Source organism: Oncorhynchus mykiss, chromosome 11 (genome assembly GCF_057628025.1).
Source record: "Oncorhynchus mykiss isolate SJ-2025 chromosome 11, ASM5762802v1, whole genome shotgun sequence".
NCBI lineage: Eukaryota > Metazoa > Chordata > Actinopteri > Salmoniformes > Salmonidae > Oncorhynchus > Oncorhynchus mykiss.
Genome location: NC_143032.1, coordinates 24397837 through 24420844, shown reverse-complemented (window position 1 = coordinate 24420844; position 23008 = coordinate 24397837). Strand labels below are relative to the sequence as shown.

The window sequence follows — 23008 nt, the reverse complement described above, 5'->3', positions numbered from 1 at the left end:
TCTCATCATGTTCAAATCTTTATTTCAGACTGAAACTGAGGTAGTTCCTCTACCTTCAACTGCATTTTGGGATATTTCAGCACTTTTTGCTGCTGTCTTGATACAACATATTCTGATGGATATTCTAGCGCCAGAGAAAATAGTTGAAAACAAGCACAAAGTAAGCTTCAAAATCATTCACACAAATTATCATGGGCCTACTTAAATCGGAATTATGATGATGCTCTCAATGGCTGCTTCCTAAACAGCACCCTATTTCCTATATAGTGCACTACATTTTACATTGTCTACAGGGATTGTCTACAGCCATTGTCTAGTCTGACATTAAATAACATTACTATGCACTAACTACTTACTTATAGAATATATGTCTAAGAGGAGCAGGCTTTGGTTTCTCCATGTTTCCCTGACTGGGTGCAAACATGCCACAAGATGGTCATTCGTTTTACTTTTACCTTCAACTGATCTTCCTCAGTAGCCTTGTGAAACCAGTCTGATCTTGCAATATCTCAATTAAACAAAACATGAGCACAGCGGTCAGTCTGCTTAACCAGGCTATGTTCTCAGGACATCAATTCAGTAAGCACACTGTGTGTAGACTACAGAGTATGTCCCCACAGATATCTGTATAATAAGCAGAAGAGTGGAACTGTGCAGTGGCCACTTTATGTTGCCCATCAAACAGCACCGATTCTCCTTGAGGTCCAGAGACCAAGCTTCAGGTCTTATCTCAAAATTGAAACAATTTATCAATCGTCACTGCTGCATCCCAGGTTGACGCGTCATCTTTCAGAGCGAGTCTTTTTCAGTCACTCCCCTTCCCCTTGGGGGGCGGGGACTCTCCCAGCCTCGACGAATCTGCCCCAGTCGCCGGTCCAGGCAAGGCAGCAGCAGCACAGCCTTGACCAATAGGACGGTGGCTGGGAGGAGCGAGGCCAGGATAAAGGACGGAGGGGTGTACCACACGTAGTGCTTAGGCTCCACCCACTTCCTCCAGCCATAGACCAGAGCATGGGCTGTACACAGGACCAGGGCAGCATATCCCAGACTCCTCTGCAGGACAGAAGGACCAGAAGATAGGTAAACAAAAAGGAGGCCTGTCAACAGCTACTAAGAAAAGACAGACGGACAGAGAGACAAACATTAGGAGAATTGGTAAACAAGGAGACAGTTCCACAGGTACTACCAAACAGACAGACTGACAGTGAAATTCAGGGTCATTGACACAGAGATAAATAGAAACTGGAGAGGAAACCCTGACCACTTAAGTCATAGATAGAAAGACAGACGGGTGGATGGAAGGACATACAGACAGACAGATCATTATTTATTTTTCAGAGTCAAAAGATTCACCTGCATCCAGGTGAACTCTCTCCAGTTGAGGGCATCAGAAATGGAGGGAAGGGAGGAGATGGCTAATAAAGCCAGGAGACCCAAACCCATGATACCCAGGGAGACATAGATCTCCATACGCCACACGTCATCTGCTACCCATGAGTCCTCCTGATTCCGCTGGACCTGATGGAGAGATTACCATATTATAAATTAAAATGATGCAGAAAAATGTATCCATGCTTTTGGTCACTTCTATGTTAGACTACTGCAATGCTCTAATTTCCAGCAACCCGGATAAAGCACTAAATAAACTTCAGTTAGTGCTAAACACGGCTGCTAGAATCTTGATAAGAACCAAATAATTTGATCACATTACTCCAGTGCTAGCCTCTACACTGGCTTCCTGTTAAGGCTAGGGCTGATTTCCAGGTTTTACTGCTAACCAACAAAGCATTACATGGGCTTGCTCCTACCCATCTTTTTGATTTGGTCCTGCCGTACATACCTACACGTACGCTACGGTCACAAGACGCAGGCCTCCTTAATGTCCCTAGAATTTCTAAGCAAACAGCTGGAGGCAGGGCTTTCTCCTATAGAGCTCCATTTTTATGGAATGGTCTGTCTATCCATGTGAGAGACGTCAACTTGGTCTCAATCTAAGTCTTTATTGAAGACTCATCTCTTCAGTAGGTCCTATGATTGAGTGTAGTCTGTCCCAGGAGTGTGAAGGTGAACGGAAAGGCACTGGAGCAACGAACCACCCTTGCTGTCTCTGCCTAGCCGGTTCCCCGCTCTCCACTGGGATTCTCTGCCTCAAATCCTATTACAGGGGCTTAGTCACTGGCTTACTGGTGCTCTTCCATGCCATCCCTAGGAGGGGTGCATCACTTGATTGGGTTGAGTCACTGACGTGATCTTCCTGTCCGGGTAGGCAAAGTGGGTGGGGTTATATCCTGCCTGTTTGGCCCTGTCCGGGTGTATCGTCGGACGGGGCCCCAGTGTCTCCCGACCCCTCCGGTTTCAGCCTCCAGTATTTATGCTGCAATAGTTTGTGTCGGGGGGGCTAGGGTCAGTCTGTTATATCTGGAGTATTTCTCCTGTCTTATCCGGTGTCCTGTGTGAATTTAAGTGTGCTCTCTCTAATTTTCTCTCCTTTTCTTTCTTTCTTTCTCTCTCTCTCTCTCTCGGAGGACCTGAGCCCTAAGACCATGCCTCAGGACTACCTGGCCTGATGACTCCTTGCTGTCCCCAGTCCACCTGGCCGTGCTGCTGCTCCAGTTTCAACTGTTCTGCCTGCAACTATGGAACCCTAACCTGTTCACCAGATGTGCTACCTGTCCCAGACCTGCTGTTTTCAACTCTCTAGAGACAGCAGGAGTGGCAGAGATACTCTGAATGATCGGCTATGAAAAGCTAACTGACATTTACTCCTGAGGTGCTGACCTGTTGCACCCTCTACAACTACTGTGATTATTATTATTTGACCCTGCTGGTCATCTATGACCATTGAACATCTTGGCCATGTTCTGTTATAATCTCCACCTGGCACAGCCAGAAGAGGACTGGCCACCCCTCATAGCCTGGTTCCTCTAGGTTTCTTCCTAGGTTTTTGGCCTTTCTAGGGAGTTTTCCTAGCCCCCGTGCTTCTTCACCTGCATTGCTTGCTGTTTGGGGTTTTAGGCTGGGTTTCTGTACAGCACTTTGTGACATCAGCTGATTTAAGAAGGGCTTTATAAATACATTTGATTGATTCATATAATTGTGATTGTGTAAGGTTGCAAAATTCCAGTAACTTTCCCCAAAATTCCCATAAAAAAAAAACATTGTTGGAAGATTCCCGTAATCTTGGATATATACACGGTGTACCAGTACCGGGTCGATGTGCAGGGTTACCAGGTTATTGAGGTAGATAATATAAATATAGGTAGGGGTAAAGTGACTAGGCAACAGGATAGATAATAAACAGTAGCAGCAGTGTATATGATGAGTTAAAAGAGTGCAAAAAGGGTCAAAATACAGACGGTCTGGGTAGCTACGGTGGCTTGCAAAAGTATTCACCCCCTTGGCATTTCTCCTATTTTGTTGCCTTACAACCTGGAATTAACATGGATTTTTTGGGGGGGGGGGGGGGTTGTACCATTTGATTTACACAACATGCCTACCACTTTGAAAATCAATTTTTTTTTGTGAAACAAGAAATAAAGACCAAAAAAACAGAACTTGAGCGTGCATAACTATTAACCCCCCAGCTGCAAGTCTCTTGCGGTATGTCTCTATAAACTTGGCACATCTAGTCACTGGGATTTTTGCCCATTCTTCAAGGCAAAACTGCTTCAGCTCCTTCAAGTTGGATGAGTTCCACTGGTGTACAGCAGTCTTTACGTAATACCACAGATACTCAATTGGATTTACTAGGTCATTCCAAGACATTTAAATGTTTCCCCTTAAACCACTCGAGTGTTGCTTTAGCAGTATGCTTAGGGTCATTGTCCTGAAGGAAGGTGAACCTCCATACCAGTCTCAAATCTATGGAAAACTGAAACCGGTATCCCTCAAGAATTTCCCTGTATTTAGCGCCATCTATCATTCCTTAAATTCTGACCAGTTTCCCAGTCCCTGCCGATGAAAAACATCCCCACAGCATGATGCTGCCACCACCATGCTTCACTGTGGAGATGGCGTTCTCGGGGTGATGAGAGGTGTTGGGTTTGTGCCAGACATAGCGTTTTCCTTGATAGTCAAAAAGCTACATTTTAGTCACATCTGACCAGTACCGTCTTCCATTAGTTTGGGGAGTCTCCCAAATGCCTTTTGGTTAACACCAAACATGTTTGCTTATGGCTTTTTTTCTGGCCACTCTTCCGTAAAGCCCAGCTCTGTGGAGTGTACGGCTTAAAGTGGTCCTATGGACAGATACTCCAATCTCCAATGTGGAGCAGCTCCTTCAGGGTTATCTTTGGTCTCTTTGTTGCCTCTCTGATTACTACCCTCCTTGCGTTTTGGTGGGCGGCCCTCTCTTTGCAGGTTTGTTGTGGTGCCATATTCTTTACATGTTTTAATAATGGATTTAATGGTGCTCCATGGGATGTTCAAAGTTTCTGATATTTTTTTATAACCCAACCCTGATCTGTACTTCTCCACAACTTTGTCCCTGACCTGTTTGGAGAGCTCCTTGGTCTTCATCGTGCCGCTTGCTTGGTGGTGCACCTTTCTCAGTGGTGTTGCAGACTCTGGGGCCTTTCAGAACAGGTTTATATACTGAGATCATGTGACAGATCATGTGACACTTGGATTGCACACAGGTGGGCTTTGTTTAACTAATTATGTGACTTTTGAAGGTGATTGGTTGTACCAGATCTTATTTAGGAGCTTCATAGCAAAGGGGGTGAATACATATGCATGCACTCATTTTCCGTTTGAAACAAGTTATTTTTTTTCATTTCACTTCACCAATTTGGACTATTTTGTGTATGTCCAATACATGAAATCCAAATAAAAATAAATTACAGGTTGTAATGCAACAAAATAGGAAAAACGCCAAGGGGCATGAATTATTTTGCAAGGCACTGTATTTCATTAACTATTTGGAAGTTTTATGGCTTGGTGGTAGAAGCTGTTCAGGGTCCTGTTGGTTCCAGACTCGGTGCATTGGTACCTCTTGCCGTGTGGTAGCAGAGAGAACATTCTATGTCTTGGGTGGCTTGAATCTATTACAATTTTTACGGCCTTCCTCCGACACTGTATAGAGGTCCTGGATGGCAGGGAACTCAGCTGACCACCCCTCAGAGCCTGGTTCCTCTTAAGGTTTCTTCCTAGGTTCCTGCCTTTCTAGGGAGTTTTTCCCAGCCACCATGCTTCTACATCTGCATTGCTTGCTCTTTAGGATTGTAGGCTGGGTATCAGTATAAGCACTTTGTGACAACTGTTGATGTAAAAAGGGCCTCATAAAATACTTTTGATTGATAAATATGGCATATATTCAGTCAAATAAGCATTTCACATACAGTGGGGCAAAAAAGTATTTAGTCAGCCACCAATTGTGCATGTTCTCCCACTTAAAAAGATGAGAGGCCTGTAATTTTCATCATAGACAGACAGACATATGACAGACATATGACAGACAAAATGAGAAGAAAAAAAATCCAGAAAATCACATTGTAGGATTTTTAATGAATTTCTTTGGAAATTATGGTGGAAAATAAGTATTTGGTCACCTACAAACAACAATATTTCTGGCTCTCACAGACCTGTAACTTCTTCTTTAAGAGGCTCCTCTGTCCTCCACTCGTTACCTGTATTAATGGCACCTGTTTGGACTTGTTATCAGTATAAAAGACACCTGTCCACAACCTCAAACAGTCACACTCCAAACTCCACTATGGCCAAGACCAAAGAGCTGTCAAAGGACACCAGAAACAAAAATGTAGACCTGCACCAGGCTGGGAAGACTGAATCTGCAATAGGTAAGCAGCTTGGTTTGAAGAAATCAACTGTGGGAGCAATTATTAGGAAATGGGAGACATACAAGACCACTGATAATCTCCCTCGATCTGGGGCTCCACGCAAGATCTCACCCCGTGGGGTCAAAATGATCACAAGAACGGTGAGCAAAAATCCCAGAATCACACGGGGGGGACCTAGTGAATGACCTGCAGAGAGCTGGGACCAAAGTAACAAAGCCTACCATTAGTAACACACTACGCCGCCAGGGACTCAAATCCTGCAGTGCCAGACGTGTCCCCCTGCTTAAGCCAGTACATGTCCAGGCCCGTCTGAAGTTTGCTAGAGGGCATTTGGATGATCCAGAATTAGATTGGGAGAATGTCATATGGTCAGATGAAACCAAAATATATATTTTTGGTAAAAACTCAACTCGTCGTGTTTGGATGCAACTCAGCATTCTTTGTCCTCCAAAGAACACCATACCTACTGTGAAGCATGAGGGTGGAAACATCATGCTTTGGGGCTGTTTTCCGCAAAGGGACCAGGACGACTGATCCATGTAAAGGAAAGAATGAATGGGGCCATGTATCGTGAGATTTTGAGTGAAAACCTCCTTCCATCAGCAAGGGCATTGAAGATGAAACGTGGCTGGGTCTTTCAGCATGACAATGATCCCAAATACACCGCCCGGGCAACGAAGGAGTGGCTTCGTAAGAAGCATTTCAAGGTCCTGGAGTGGCCTAGCCAGTCTCCAGATCTCAACCCCATAGAAAATCTTTGGAGGGAGTTGAAAGTCCGTGTTGCCCAGCAACAGCCCCAAAACATCACTGCACAAGAGGAGATCTGCATGGAGGAATGGGCCAAAATACCAGCAACAGTGTGAAAACCTTGTGAAGACTTACAGAAAACGGTTGACCTCCATCATTGCCAACAAAGGGTATATAACAAAGTATTGAGATAAACTTTTGTTATTGACCAAATACTTATTTTCCACCATAATTTGCAAATAAATCCATAAAAAATCCTACAATGTGATTTTCTGGATTTTTTGACGTGTACCTATGATGAAAATTACAGGCCTCTCATCTTTTTAAGTGGGAGAACTTGCATAATTGGTGGCTGACTAAATACTTTTTGCCCCACTGTATCAAAGTCACATCTGACAACTATGCCTGATTGTGAACTGGCACATTGGGATGGACAACAGAGTCAATATAAAGTTGGCTTTCAATAATAGCTGTTCTTCATATTCACATTAGATTCCACACTGAGAAAAGTACACAACGATCAGGTTGTTCTGTTTATTCTGGCCAGCATACAGCACATACCAAAACTCCCACACCTCAATACCAACAGAAACCTGGCACCGTAATTTGTCATGTAAGAATTGGTTTACCCTGTCATGAAATGTTATACCAATATACAACCCTCTCTCTCTCTCTATTTCCCACTCTCTCTATTTCTCTATTGCACCTGCTGTCTTGACCTCTGAAGGCTTGGCTATGAAAAGCCTACTGACATTTACTCCTGAGGTGCTGACCTGTTGCACCCTCTATAACCGCTGTGATTATTATTTGACCCTGCTGGTCCCTGGTCCCTCTCTAGGTTTCTGCTTAGGTTCCTGCCTTTCGGTTGGGTGAAATGCGGAAGACACATTTCATTTGAATATATTCAGTAGGGGGATACCTAGTCAGTTGTCCTTTCTCTTTCCAGGTAGTTTTTCCCAGCCACCGTGATTCTACATCTGCCCTGTTTGCTTTTTGGGGTTTTAGGCTGGGTTTCTGTATAAGCACTTTGTGACAATTGTTGATGTAAAAAGGAATCTATTAAATACATTTGATTGATTGAGTTTGATTGAATATATGCCATACTGCTGAAATAAGCAGCCATCTGTTCATCATAGTATAAAACGCATATCAAGTCATACAAAAAAAAATGCAATTTTCGATACAAGCCTGGTCTAGCCAGTAGCCATCTACCTGTTGGTAAGCCCAGTTGAGCAGCTTGTATCTGTAGGAGCGTCTCATAGGGTAACAGAGGCTGTAGATAGCATGGAGTGCTGCTAGGAAGAAAGCTAGCAGGCCCAGCTGTTTCCTCATAGACATCCACCTCTCCAACCAGCCTGGGAAACTGCTGTACTTGGTACCTGACAGAGGGGGGTGGGTGTGTGTGTGTGTGTGTGTGTGTGTGTGTGTGTGTGTGTGAGAGGGGGGGGGGGGATTAGTAGTGCTTCCTAACACATTTTTAAAATGGCTGACAAACTGTCAGGCTACAAAAGGCTTACAGTTGTCTGGGAAAGTTGTTTTTACGTGGTGGATCTACATCTCGTCTGCCTGGGAGAAGAACCTCATGATAATGTGTGTCATCATGTCAAAACCAACACCCTAGCTCTGGTTTGACACCATCTTGCCACATCCTGGCTGTGCGGCTCTCACTGGAACCCGAACATAGACTAACTTCAGTACTTTTCATATGATCCAACAACCTTTGTTGTAGAGAAACCGATGCCCCCCCAAAAATCCCATGTGTTATCCTATCTATGAAGCTTATTCCATTGTGGCTGGCTGCATATTTTAAACCCCCTATAATTGCATTGCAATGAGGAAACCTCAACCTATATTTATACACTGCAAGGCTCCAATTACCCTTACGAATAGTGACTGGACAGAGAGAGAGAGGGAGAGAGAGATGAAGAGGGGGAGGGGAGATTGAGGGGAAGGGTCAGACAAGGATTGGGGGGGGGGGGGGGGGGGGGGTAGTAAGGTCAAACAGGATTTTTTTTTTGACTAGGGTGTTGGTGTTGACCCAATGATACACAATATGTTGAGGTTCTTCTGCCAGGCAGACAAGAGTAGACCTTCCTGCAGGGAAAGATAACCTTGGGCTAATTCATAACAACTATAAATAGGATTTCATTTATTCTCTAAACTTAAATAAGTAAATAAATCCACTCTGACTGCGCTTATGCAAACTGTGTGTCTCACTGCACTGATTTCATGTCAGTGTGTATTTGTGGGAGTACGTGTATGACTTTGCACTCCAATGACTTTCAAATCCAATTGTTTGTGGTAGTAGGCCTAATCGAGCATTTCCATTGACAATTCACTTTCCAAATGTTCAGTTTCCATCTATGCAGGCCAGCACCCGTGTCTCATGGCTCTGGCAGACCTGCTCTAACTTCTGTGACATCTCGTGTGGCTCAGCTGGTAGGGCATGGCAATTGCAATGCCAGGGTTGTGAGTTCAATTCCCGTGGGGGACCAGTACAAACAAAATATTAATATGTGTCCACTCATTACTGCATGTTGCTCTGGATAAGAGTGTCTAGAAAATGTAAACGCTTGTTTGGATTTTAATATTATTTGTGTATTGTGTTTGATTTTGTTTTTTTGTCTAGTAATTACTATACTGTTGGAGCTGCACCTGTGATACCATCTTCAAAATGTGTTCACCACGAATAAACTTTGATTCGAACTGTTCATATGTCATTTACATAACAATTGCCAAGTGTGAACTTTAACACCTTCTCACAAAGCAACAGTCTTGAATGATGCAGAGGTTGTTGATTCTGCTTGCCATAGGTCTTTAATGGCACACTCCTGATATAATAACACTAGAGGTAACATTAACATAAAACACTGGCAGCCCAGTTGTGTGGGGGGAAAGGTATCAGCATGCTTTGGTTGGCGGCTAGCCGAACTGAACGAGTATGCTCGCATACTCCTTTAAAAAGACCTTCGCTTGAAAAACGAGAAAAAAGCAGCAATAGTTTGTCCATTTTGAGACGCCATAGCCAGACTATTCCTCAAAAGACTGAGAAGGAATCTAAGATAACTAAAAAAAAATCGGTCATTAATATTGACGTTTTTGCAGAGGAGATGTTAGTCGGGTAATTTTAAATCTAACTAAGATGTTTGGTGCATTATTTCACAACAAAAAAAATGTTAATGACAACTAAGACTCTATTGAAGAATCGCTACTCTTGACCAATCATCGATGAAGGGGCATAGACTTCGGCTTGCCTCCAGAAAACAGGTTGTGTGCCAGAACAGCCAACATAAGCCCAAATCGAACAAAAACGTCACAAAATGTCATCATAATACATGCACAAACTCTTCCGAACTGTTTCGGCTGGGAAGCATGCAGACGCCTTAAGTCTCAAAGGAAAAACACCATGTGTAGCACATAGCAATGGGCAAATTGAAGTTTAGGACTTTGAGCATACTTATATGCTTGCCTGCATGTTTGTGTGTGTGCCCATGCCTGCGAGTGTATGTGTGTGTTTGTCCCTGCCTCCATACATACAGTATGTGTATGCGTGTGTAGCCTACCTCTGTGCAGCTGTAGCAGGGCAGCCAGTAACCCAGGCAGATAGACCAGAGCAAGCAGAGATATGGCCGTCCATGGCAGGGTCTTATTCATCACCAGTATAGGGATCTTATAGAAGTCACTCCTGCTCTGAGACACAAAGGGCTGCAGCACATCCCTTGTAAAAGTGTACAGGAAGGTCAGCGCCATCAAGATGGCCATCAGTTTGAGGGGTAGGTGCCACTGGGGGAAGAGGGGCATCTCTTCTAAACAGACACTGGAGGGAAACTCAAACTCCTCCAGGGCGAAGGAGACCAACAGAGGGCGATGTTCAGGATGTTTAGCCCCGTTCAACAACAGAGCCTCCTGGTCCTCTGAGTCCTTCGGGAGGAGAGGAGAGGCAACGTCACGTTTGAGTGATACGCACGCATTCCCCGACCAAAAATCTCTGTAGAACAATAGCTAACGCTAAAGTCGGAACCTTGACAAACTTAACAGTGAGTGAGTGATGACCATGAAAACAACCAAAGCTATGTTCAACATGTATTTTATTCTTCTGGCTTTATCTAGCTCTATTTGTGATATTTTACCTTGCTTCGCTGGCTTGCTATGTAATCAATCCTCTGATGACATCTGCAATATTGTAGACAATAACCATTTGATTACGTATTTTTTAACTGTCATGAGCTGCATTTGAAGTTGCATGTGATCGTATCCACTGCTAGGGAAACAAAGAGCTTTCTGATTCTGGGAAATGGGCTGGGAAATGTGTCTATAAGCTTCCTCTTCTAAAGCACAGTAATACAACAGCAATGTATGGCAGACATACAACTAACTGACTATATAGTTGGTTTTCTGTGGTGGTAGCTTAAATGCAAACAAACGGTTCCCATTCTGTCTGAGTCACAACCAGTTGAAATGACTAATAACAGCAACAGGGTAAGCAGGACAACTTTTAATTAAACAAGTGCCCCTATTCACACGGCATATTTCCCCTCGGGAAATGCTTTTCCTACTCACCAGAGTTTAGCCTGATTCACTGACATGGGCAATGGGTGTGTTTTACCTTGTGTACCAGGTGTGGTTTGTCCACTGGGTCCATTATAGCTAGCTCATGCCATGTGTCTTGGTCCTCCACCACAGTGTTCTGTGAATCCGCGTGTCTTTCCTCCATCATTTCAGAGACTGGGCAGACAGGAACAGAGACATCACCATAGATTAAGGCATTTCTACATCCTGGGATTACATGTCTGGAAACACCCTTGGTAGTTCCTCTTAATTGTAGTGCATAGTTTGGCTGGTACACCTATAGAGTTGACTATGTGGTCTTACTGACCAATAGAACATTATTGAAAACAAGTGAGTGGGAATAAGTGAGAAGAGGCATAGGTCTGAAGCCAAAAAAGTCAGGAAATTTACATGTGCACCACAATGCTCTACCAAGGTTTTCCAGCACATAGCTTTGACCTACAAAAGTAGCTATGTTGGTACTGTATTTCAAACTATTGGTAGGCAGGTTGCTTATGATTCAAACCTACTCAAACAGCTTAATTCATACTCTTAGAGGTGCTTCCACAATAGTGTGAGTTGTACCGCATGGGTGCACCTCAGCCACGCTCAAGGTCCTAAATTATATCTTAACCGCCATCGATAAGAAACATTACTGTGCAGCCGTATTCATTGATCTGGCCAAGGCTTTCGACTCTGTCAATCACCACATCCTCATCGGCAGACTCGACAGCCTTGGTTTCTCAAATGATTGCCTCGCCTGGTTCACCAACTACTTCTCTGATAGAGTTCAGTGTGTCAAATCGGAGGGTCTGCTGTCCGGACCTCTGGCAGTCTCTATGGGGGTGCCACAGGGTTCAATTCTTGGACCGACTCTCTTCTCTGTATACATCAATGAGGGCGCTCTTGCTGCTGGTGAGTCTCTGATCCACCTCTACGCAGACGACACCATTCTGTATACTTCTGGCCCTTCTTTGGACACTGTGTTAACAACCCTCCAGGCAAGCTTCAATGCCATACAACTCTCCTTCCGTGGCCTCCAATTGCTCTTAAATACAAGTAAAACTAAATGCATGCTCTTCAACCGATCGCTACCTGTACCTACCCGCCTGTCCAACATTACTACTCTGGACGGCTCTGACTTAGAATACGTGGACAACTACAAATACTTAGGTGTCTGGTTAGACTGTAAACTCTCCTTCCAGACCCATATCAAACATCTCCAATCCAAAGTTAAATCTAGAATTGGCTTCCTATTTCGCAACAAAGCATCCTTCACTCATGCTGCCAAACATACCCTTGTAAAACTGACCATCCTACCAATCCTCGACTTTGGCGATGTCATTTACAAAATAGCCTCCAATACCCTACTCAACAAATTGGATGCAGTCTATCACAGTGCAATCCGTTTTGTCACCAAATCCCCATATACTACCCACCATTGCGACCTGTACGCTCTCGTTGGCTGGCCCTCGCTTCATACTCGTCGCCAAACCCACTGGCTCCATGTCATCTACAAGACCCTGCTAGGTAAAGTCCCCCCTTATCTCAGCTCGCTGGTCACCATTGCATCTCCCACCTGTAGCACACGCTCCAGCAGGTATATCTCTCTAGTCACCCCCAAAACCAATTATTTCTTTGGCCGCCTCTCCTTCCAGTTCTCTGCTGCCAATGACTGGAACAAACTACAAAAATCTCTGAAACTGGAAACACTTATCTCCCTCACTAGCTTTAAGCACCAACTGTCAGAGCAGCTCACAGATTACTGCACCTGTACATAGCCCACCTATAATTTAGCCCAAACAACTACCTCTTTCCCTACTGTATTTTATTTATTTATTTATTTAGCTCCTTTGCACCCCATTATTTTTATTTCTACTTTGCACATTCTCCCATTGCAAATCTACCATTCCAGTGTTTTACTTGCTATATTGTATTTACTTTGCCACCATGGCCTTTTTGCCTTTACCTCCCTTATCTCACCTCATTTGCTCACATCGTATATAGACTTGTTTATACTGTATTATTGACTGTATGTTTGTTTTACTCCATGTGTAACTCTGTGTCGTTGTATGTGTCGAACTGCTTTGCTTTATCTTGGCCAGGTCGCAATTGTAAATGAGAACTTGTTCTCAACTTGCCTACCTGGTTAAATAAACGTGAAATAAAAAATAAAATACATTTCCTTAAACCTTTATTTTATCAACCAAAAAAAAATGTTTTGGGGGTCAGTAGGCACCCAACATAAACACAGGTGGTGGTGTGTTGGACACAGTAGCCCAGATTGATAGAGCCTGTTTGCATTTCTGAAACTGTTAACTTATCTGTGTAATATCGACATAAGCTCATTGATCAGCACAGCAATTGATAAAACAGGACCATGTTTCAAACATGGTCCTGTTTTATCAATTGCTTTGCTGATCAATGGACAGTGCATTACCTCTGTCAAAATAATGTGTAACAAGTGTAAACACAAGTTTAGTTTTGGGTTCAACTATTTACTATATGCAGTTCAACATATCTAATTTACTGTTTCGTATTAACAAAGCAATTTGTTTTCTTGGCTACGGTTTGTGTTGTGGTCTTGGATGTTCTTAGTCAAGGAAATATAGCATAGCTAACTGCAGTGTTTGTCCCGTCTGAAATCTGGCTACCTCGTCTTAACGTTACTGTAGTTTGGCCTGTGCAATGCAAATGAACGTGATCATCAGCGTGGCAGTTTCCCAAAATTTGCTGGTTTTAAACTTAACTAGTTAGTTAATATTAGTTATGTTTTGTGTAAGAAAGTATAATATATTGTGGCGCATGAACTGGCCATACACGTTAACTAACGTTACAAATCTACGCTGGCTAAGGTTACTTAGCTAGCTAAAGTTCATTGGATATCATAGCAGCCAAGGACGTTCGCTAGTTTTGGACTTTGTAGCTAGGTAACATTAGCTAGTTAGCTACCTAGATAATCAAAATATCTGTTTGCATTTATTGATTGACCTCAGCTTGAATACCACAATATATATATATATATATATATATATATATATATATATATATATATATATATATATATATATATATATATATATATATATATATATATATATACACACACACAGTAGTCTAGGTTTGTTCGCAAACACTTCTTATGACTGGCAGCATGGGGCAAGCAGCTGATTTTGTCAATCCGGTTATTATTTATTTTAAATCGCATGGTCACTTTATGGACGCTATAGTCTAGTTTTAATCTGACCTCTAGAATTTGAGCTAGGTAGGCGCAAGAAATACTCTTAAAACTCAATCGCTAAAAACCGTATTACAAATCTGGTATGTGGTTCTCGGTAAATGACGGACGGCTGATGACGATGGGCGTGGAGTGTGTTGTGGACCTCCAATCAAGTTGCTTTGCAAATTTCCATCGAGACTGGTGTCATATTGGCTTAGATATGATACGGATATTTCAATTTAACACCGAGCTTCAACCAATGCCTATAATAGACGCAACTATCGTGAATATCATGGGTTGTATGTTGTCACATTATTGTTTTGAACCGATTGATGAGCATTCTACTCAATGCATCGTCAATGAGTGCGCTTACAAAAAAATATTGCCGTTTTGAAACTGCAGTAAAAGTTCCGTAATTGCAGTCGGCTGTGGTATTTTGGATGCAGTAATGGCAGAACAACTGCCATGTACTGCAGTTGAACTGAAGTTATACTGCACTCTAACTGCAGTTTACACTGCAAAATTACTGCAGTAAAATTTTTTTATTTTGGATGCAGTATTTGCATCATACTGCAGTGACTTCAGTTATACTGCACTCTTGACTGCAATCTTTACAGTTGCTTGGAAATACAATGGCATTCACATGGAGGCAAATTATTTGTTGAAAAACCTTCTGTCATCATTTTGATGTCACCAAATTGACTGTATGTGCAGTATTGACAAACTTTGCTAGCTAATGACAACGTTGCCATCTGTCTCAAGTCAATTTGACGACATGATAATGCTGATGAAGTGGTTTCCTACTAAATATTTGACTAATGTTGAAATATCATCGTATTTCCAGGAATTATAGAGTAATTTAGACAAAACAGTAGTTACCTTCACCCAGAATGACTGACTGGGTTTGTAACCTCTTTAGGCCACCACTATAGCGCCACCGATAGAGGGCGGCTTGGAGAACGCTCATAATAATGTAACGACGCGACCGAGTGACGGACCTGAAATCTGTGAATAATTAGCCCGTTCCAATCAGACTCTCCTGGGTTTAATTCACAAGATGGAATGTGAAGAACTCGAGATCTGAGAGCAGAATCCACATGACTTTCATTCCCACGGCATTAAACCAAAACCATTAATACCCGAGGAAAAAAAACGACTGGCAAAAGGCAACACAATAACATAATTGTGACAAAAATAGATTAGGAAGAAAAACAGTATTACATTTGTAGCCTAGTATAGTGCAGTGTAGCCTACTAAAGTAGAAAGCCAATATGGAAATGTCATACCTGTATAAAATGTTTTATTGGTTTACTTGAAGATTTCGTTGTAACTTTTTAAAAAAGTGCCTATAAAATCCTTACCAGAGAACATATGCGCAAATAGCATTGGTAAAAGCAAACAATGGCATAAATGTGGACAATCTGTCAACCTACTGTATGTGTGTTATGTCAGTGACTTACTGGAAGTTTAGGTCATCTACAAATATTTATCCTGCCGATGGACGGGTCCAAAGGGATGAAAGTTGTGGGGGAAAACGGAAGCTGCGTGGAGGACACGGGGATAATTTACATTATGAAGAGAAGTGTACAGTCCTCGACGAGCTCGCGGCTCGGGCTACATCTATTTAAAAGCTCCACAACCTACGTGTCTTCAAAATGCGGACGTGGGGCACTGAGCGTTCTATAGTGAAAGGACCGCGGCAAGGAGGGGGTCTGGCAAATTCTGTCCACGGATTGGAAGTTGGATTTGGAAGGGGCGTGATATATTACACACCTCTGGGCAAGGATAGGTAAGTACGCCCGTGAGGCGGAGTGAATACGACATTTCGGGGCGGGTCTAGGATACAATTCACAGCCACACATTTTGAATGGTGTGTTTACAATTTCTGTAATATTTAGTTCCTTCTAGAAGACATGGGCAAACATGAACAACGAACACATACAGACACCTCTAGGAATAAAATAAGTTATATTATATTCTAAAGACTGAGTTAACCAATATAGAAAATATATTTTATTTGCACCAAAAAAGCTTTCAACAACCACACTGTATCTTGAATGTCCTATTCATCCTCTTACAACAACTTGAATAACTTTTTTCTCTCCTTTTTGGAGAGTCTCCAATACATTATTGAACCCTGAACATGCACTTGCCTGGAATGTATGGCTGTAATGTATGTTCATTGATGAAGCAGTTTACAAGTTCACAGTAGATGCTTTCATTTCAACGACCCATAGATGTCTCTCTAGTCTTGTCCTCTGTAGCTCTGTCTCTGCTCTGTAGAACGATGGATCTTTTTTTCTAAAGTTAATTGAGTTTAGGCTGTTTCCTTTCCTCTAAACGCACATGACCATCCTGTGATTTTCTATCCGTCTCCCAAGACAGGCCTCAGAACTTTGTTGTTGGTGTTGTGAATGTATTCCTTGGATACTGCTTCAAAAAATATTACTTTTCACAAGATGCATTTGGCAGGGTGGATCCTTGCGGTGGCTCTAGTTTTTGGGACCTCAAATCTCAAGATCACATCCGCGGGACCTCTCCATGCACAATGCAAAGTAGAATGGTAAGCTACTGTTTGACCATTACTATGCTATTACTATATGTCTATGTTTTGACCAGATGGTGCATGCTGTTTTTATTGCGGTGCTGGATGTTTGTAAAACAAATGGTTGCTGTTGTTCACTCTTGCTGTTTTATGGTCTGACCCATACCCGAGTGGCGCAGCGGTCTAAGGCACTGCTAGAGGTGTCATTACAGACCCTGGTTCGATTCCAGGCTGTATCACAACCGGCCGTGATTGGGAGTCCCATAGGGCGGCGCACAGTTGGCTCAGCGTCGTCCGGGTTTGGCCGGGGTAGGCTGTCATTGTAAATAAGAATTTGTTCATAACTGACTTGCCTGGTTAAATAAAATAAATACAAACATATGATCTCATGGACATGCCCCTCATGATGACTAATAATTTATTATAGCTCTCTGTGCAAAATGGCTCCAAATAAAAATCTATATCTTTACAAAGTGCTGATTTATTACAACCACTTGTGAATTGAATTAGCAGTTCTGTTAGGCCCAGTTGAACACTACCCTCTGTATCCACAAGATGGTGCCAGTGCCATTTTACCTGAAATGACTATGGTGGACAATAGTAATGAGTAGCTTCTGGGGCCCAAGCTTCTCAACTAGACAAGCTGATAGCCCGACGAGACTAAGTATTAAGCCCCTTCATCGATGTGTTTCTATGTTCTGGGTCCTACTACAGGTATTTTGGGATCCCCTGTAGACAGGTCTATGAAGGTCTGGTCACTCAGATCAAGCAGTGGAGGACCATGTCCAGCTGTGTGATGGGGGGACAGAGGTGCCTCTACAAGGTATGGTGTGTGTGCTTTTTTTATATCGTATAATTACTTGTGTGTGTTTAGGGTTGCAAAAGAAGAGTATATTACTGGTAACTTTCAAAGTTGAAACGTTCAAGCCTTTTATGGAATTTTCAAAACATGTAAAATATATAAAATCATAAATTGAGATTATTTGAATCTAAAACATTGTAACAAAGCTGTAAAACATCATCCTAAATCAGTGGAGGCTGCTGAGGGGAGAACGGCTCAAAATAATGTCCAGAATGGAGCAAATGGAATGTTATCAAACAACTTGAAACCGTGTGTTTGATGTATTTGATACCATTCCGCTCCCGTCATTACCACAAGCCCATTCTCCCCAATTAAGGTGCCACCAACCACCTGTGACCTAAATATAATCAATCAACTTAGTGAATACCATTGGTGTTTAATGTGAGGGCTTCACTATGAATTATCCTTTATATTTTTACTCAACTTTATTTACTCTGTCAATATGTGATTGTGGTAAATGTTTTGGTGCCAAACTGGTGGCAGTTGTCAAAAAAGTAAGTTGTTGGAAAAGTTGCAGTTAATTTGAAATTGTCATTGTTGTTTAGATGCTTTTTAAAATAAATGTAGCTGTTTTCTCTTGACTTCATATTTTATATGAATATATATTTTCAGTTATTTAAGTATAAATTGCCAAAGTTACCATAGATTGCCATAGATGACCTGTTAATGACCAAAAGTAGAGAAAATTCCAGTAACTTTGGTAAAATACTGGTAGTTTTACAACCCTATGTGTGTTGCATATTTCCGACTACAGACTATGACCCGTCTACTCTCTCTCTCTTGATCTCTTTCTCTTTATCTCTTTCTCTCTGCTCCCCAGCTCCAGGCAGCCTCTATCCACTTCATAGCAGCCAAACACACCACACCATTTAAGAAGACTGTTGATGACTTGACGTTCCGTCTGGTCTCCTTTGAGTTCTTCACCCACTGTCACGTCTCGGTAGGAGGGATATTCTCGGATCCTGTTGTCATTTCTATACATCCATATGACATATAAGGACAATAATATAATGTGTAGGCTTATTTAAGGATCACATCTCTTTTTGTGGGTTATCTGCAGCCAACACTACTGTAACATGTCTCAGGTCTTAAACACTTCTTCTAACCAGAATCGTTCTTTCTCTGCAGGCCATGTCTGTCTCAGAGAGCTGGTATGCCATTAGAGATCACGGCACAAACTACTGCAACCTCTATAATCTCATGGAAGGTGAGATGGTTAACTCCAATACATATATTGTATCATCTGCACATGAATTATAAAATGTTGTCACTAATTGTTCTCATTGTAAATTAAAACAGGAAGTGGCCTTACAGACGCCCCTGGATACAAAGAGATAACGAGTGACTTCCTGTGTACCCAGCGGTCCTCTGCTGACTGCACTGTATACTGACACCATGATGGCCCATGGTTCATATTGCATGGCAACAGCTTGCTCACCGTCAGATCGTCCCTCATCGTCTGACAGTGTTGGCAGCGCTGCATTTTATACACACGCTGCTTTTGTTTTCTTTAAAGGTCTTCTTTTTTATTTGATCCATGAATTCTTATGCTGTACAGTGCCTTGCGAAAGTATTCGGCCCCCTTGAACTTTGCGACCTTTTGCCACATTTCAGGCTTCAAACATAAAGATATAAAACTGTATTTTTTTGTGAAGAATCAACAACAAGTGGGACACAATCATGAAGTGGAACGACATTTATTGGATATTTCAAACTTTTTTAACAAATCAAAAATTGAAAAATTGGGCGTGCAAAATTATTCAGCCCCTTTACTTTCAGTGCAGCAAACTCTCTCCAGAAGTTCAGTGAGGATCTCTGAATGATCCAATGTTGACCTAAATGACTAATGATGATAAATACAATCCACCTGTGTGTAATCAAGTCTCCGTATAAATGCACCTGCACTGTGATAGTCTCAGAGGTCCGTTAAAAGCGCAGAGAGCATCATGAAGAACAAGGAACACACCAGGCAGGTCCGAGATACTGTTGTGAAGAAGTTTAAAGCCGGATTTGGATACAAAAAGATTTCCCAAGCTTTAAACATCCCAAGGAGCACTGTGCAAGCGATAATATTGAAATGGAAGGAGTATCAGACCACTGCAAATCTACCAAGACCTGGCTGTCCCTCTAAACTTTCAGCTCATACAAGGAGAAGACTGATCAGAGATGCAGCCAAGAGGCCCATGATCACTCTGGATGAACTGCAGGGATCTACAGCTGAGGTGGGAGACTCTGTCCATAGGACAACAATCAGTCGTATATTGCACAAATCTGGCCTTTATGGAAGAGTGGCAAGAGGAAAGCCATTTCTTAAAGATATCCATAAAAAGTGTCATTTAAAGTTTGCCACAAGCCACCTGGGAGACACACCAAACATGTGGAAGAAGGTGCTCTGGTCAGATGAAACCAAAATTGAACTTTTTGGCAACAATGCAAAACGTTATGTTTGGCGTAAAAGCAACACAGCTGAACACACCATCCCCACTGTCAAACATGGTGGTGGCAGCATCATGGTTTGGGCCTGCTTTTCTTCAGCAGGGACAGGGAAGATGGTTAAAATTGATGGGAAGATGGATGGAGCCAAATAGAGGACCATTCTGGAAGAAAACCTGATGGAGTCTGCAAAAGACCTGAGACTGGGACGGAGATTTGTCTTCCAACAAGACAATGATCCAAAACATAAAGCAAAATCTACAATGGAATGGTTCAAAAATAAACATATCCAGGTGTTAGAATGGCCAAGTCAAAGTCCAGACCTGAATCCAATCGAGAATCTGTGGAAAGAACTGAAAACTGCTGTTCACAAATGCTCTCCACTCAACCTCACTGAGCTCGAGCTGTTTTGCAAGGAGGAATGGGAAAAAATTTCAGTCTCTCGATGTGCAAAACTGATAGAGACATACCCCAAGCGACTTACAGCTGTAATCGCAGCAAAAGGTGGCGCTACAAAGTATTAACTTAAGGGGGCTGAATAATTTTGCACACCCAATTTTTCAGTTTTTGATTTGTTAAAAAAGTTTGAAATATCCAATAAATGTCGTTCCACTTCATGATTGTGTCCCACTTGTTGTTGATTCTTCACAAAAAAATACAGTTTTATATCTTTATGTTTGAAGCCTGAAATGTGGCAAAAGGTCGCAAAGTTCAAGGGGGCCGAATACTTTCGCGAGGCACTGTATCTTTTTATCCTTGTTATTTTTTTTACTTATCGATTTTAAAATGATTGTTATTGTACGGTAACTGCCCATCTTGTAATGAAGCAATGAAGTCAAAAGGTTCAAGTAAGGAGTAGTGAGGTAAAACTTTCATCTGTAAGGTCTTTCCTGCTGTCTCAAGCCGGGAGAAAACGCAGTTGTAAATATAGTTCTCCTTTCATTCTATACCTCTTGAGGTGAGTCGCGGTCTGAGGGGCATCGTTCTTTTTGACACCTAAACCAGTTTTCCTCTTAAAAGCAATGGTGCCGGGGTAAAAAAAAACTAAACACAGTGAGCTATGTGAATTGCAGGGCAGGTTTTTATTAGCACAGCAATATGGTCAGCTGGGCTTTGCCATCCATCACAGCGAAGGCTTTTCAGATCACTGCTAGAAGACACTTTGCCACGGACATCAATGTCTATGGCTGCATCCCAAATGTCAACGTATTCCCTGTATAGTGCACTAGTTTTGACATAGGCCCACAGGGTGCACTTTATAGGTAGAGGGTGCCATTTGGGAGTTAGATGCTATGCTTTAGTTTAGCCATATGGCTTTCCTCTCTTGCCAATAGGTGGCAGTGTCTGCAAGCTCCTTTGTCTTGTTACGGTTATCTGCACAAATGGGCTTTTTATTATCATTAAACCACAGCAATTCCAATATTTCAAAGAAAAGTTTTATGCATTTCACTATGGATAGAGAAAGTGGACTAGGAAGAGAGCAGGCATTGCATAAAGACTATTGCTTTGATTCTTCATTTTTCCAGCACATACGAACCACCACGCTTCACAGCTTAAGGGCATAGATTTCCCTGCTTTCTGAAGAAGTGTAATATAACCGAATGATGTGTACTCAAAGAGATCAACAAATTGTTTAATTCTGATAGTAAGTAGACTATTATTTTCTGTGACTGTGTTATCCAATATAATGATTGAATTGAAACAGCTCTTCAGCTAGCACGGACACTACGGTAATATCAGGGCTTAAATTGGGATAGTGGTCGTGGAACTGACTTCAAAATGAATAGGCTCTGAGAGATCATTTTTAATTGACAGTTTTATGTCCATCTGACAGTTAGCATCGTCCTGTCCTCCATCCAAATGCGGATGAACGCTGTTCCACTTCATATTCCATCCAGTCCAATTTAACAGCTGTTTATTTCATGTGTATGTTGTAACAGATGCAAATGGTTTTTGTTTTAGGTGTATCAAGTTACAGATCATTTGAAAGCATGGCCAAACTCTCGTTCACTATGTGTTTTGGGGAACAGGATGTATTACGACTTCTTCCCTGTGGCATCAGTATTTTGGAGTGCATATGATCCTACGCTGTGTGCATGTCTTCATGCGTACGTTGTTGTATGTGCCCTTTCAACGGGTGCTATACATGGTTAGACAGGACAGGCCCATGACAGTGCATTCCCTTTTCCTGCCCACATAACACAAACAGTGTTGAATTCCCTCTTATTAAAACTGAAATGACCCTAAAAACTCATAGCCTGGAATCTAAACTGATATGCTCAATTTCACCATTAAAACAGAACATATCAGTTTGGATTCCAGGCTATCAAAATCCTGCCCAAAACAATGATTTTGACAAGGGGCCCCAGGGCCATCAGGGGCCTTATAGTCCCTGTCTGAGATGTCTGCCTGGTGCTATGTCCGAAATGGCACCCTATTCCCTATATAGTGCACACATTTTGACGAGAACCCTATGGGCCCTGATCAAAAGTAGTGCACTACATAGGGAATAGGGTGCCATTTGGAAGGAAGCCATGACAAGGTCCAGAGTGGCAGGGGGACGAGGTAATCACAGGCTGTGTATTGAACAATATTGAGAAGCACAACAATACCATCTATAAATCACCATTGAGAGTATGAGAGCCACGCTGGGTCCAGGATCTCAAGGACAAAACAGGCTGTCCCCTCTAGCCGGAAGGGAACCAACCTTGTAAAAAGTGTCAGCTCGCTTTATACAAGGCAGTGTTATTGTTGTGGACTGTAACCCACATACCACCTTGCCTTAATGGTTAAACTGTTAGGATTTGTTTTGGTGTAATTCACAATTAAAGATAGTTGATGCATAATGTTTTACA

General features: G+C 42.3%; 2 protein-coding genes across 8 annotated transcripts; one reads left to right on the top strand and one right to left on the bottom strand.

Annotated features, from left to right (window-relative positions):
• Positions 1-16048, bottom strand: LOC110535520 (STEAP1 protein). Of its 7 annotated transcripts, none has more exons than XM_090189769.1 (7): positions 15774-15995; positions 11152-11270; positions 10676-10718; positions 10109-10466; positions 7758-7924; positions 1354-1518; positions 1-1053 (listed from the first exon to the last, which is right to left on the bottom strand). In XM_090189769.1, exons 4-7 carry the CDS (start codon positions 10344-10346, stop codon positions 790-792), a joined length of 834 nt encoding a protein of 277 aa, XP_090045895.1. In that variant the 5' UTR covers positions 10347-10466; positions 10676-10718; positions 11152-11270; positions 15774-15995; the 3' UTR covers positions 1-789. The 7 variants fall into 7 exon arrangements, with proteins under 7 accessions (XP_090045895.1, XP_090045897.1, XP_090045896.1 ...); XM_090189771.1 differs by having other exon boundaries at positions 15600-15774; XM_090189770.1 differs by lacking the exon at positions 15774-15995 and adding an exon at positions 15193-15289.
• A 563-nt stretch (positions 16049-16611) lies between these two features.
• Positions 16612-23008, top strand: LOC118937336 (uncharacterized). The gene is made up of 5 exons (XM_036935218.2): positions 16612-16876; positions 17573-17681; positions 18541-18660; positions 18849-18927; positions 19020-23008. The coding sequence occupies exons 1-5, from the start codon at positions 16728-16730 to the stop codon at positions 19109-19111; spliced, it is 549 nt and encodes a 182-aa protein (XP_036791113.1). The 5' UTR covers positions 16612-16727; the 3' UTR covers positions 19112-23008.

What these genes read in the sequence shown, in the direction of transcription:
- LOC110535520 (XM_021620564.3), bottom strand. Translation starts at nt 15,280, where the DNA reads ATGAGCGTTCTCCAAGCCGCCCTCTATCGGTGGCGCTATAGTGGTGGC. An exon ending in GTCAGTCATTCTGGGTGAAG is followed by an intron (nt 11,271 to 15,192) that starts GTAACTACTGTT and finishes CTGTCTGCCCAG; the next exon opens with TCTCTGAAATGATGGAGGAA. An exon ending in CCTGCTACAGCTGCACAGAG is followed by an intron (nt 7,925 to 10,108) that starts GTAGGCTACACA and finishes CCCCTCTGTCAG; the next exon opens with GTACCAAGTACAGCAGTTTC.
- LOC118937336 (XM_036935218.2), top strand. Translation starts at nt 16,728, where the DNA reads ATGTATTCCTTGGATACTGCTTCAAAAAATATTACTTTTCACAAGATG. An exon ending in GCACAATGCAAAGTAGAATG is followed by an intron (nt 16,877 to 17,572) that starts GTAAGCTACTGT and finishes GTCCTACTACAG; the next exon opens with GTATTTTGGGATCCCCTGTA. An exon ending in GACAGAGGTGCCTCTACAAG is followed by an intron (nt 17,682 to 18,540) that starts GTATGGTGTGTG and finishes TCTGCTCCCCAG; the next exon opens with CTCCAGGCAGCCTCTATCCA.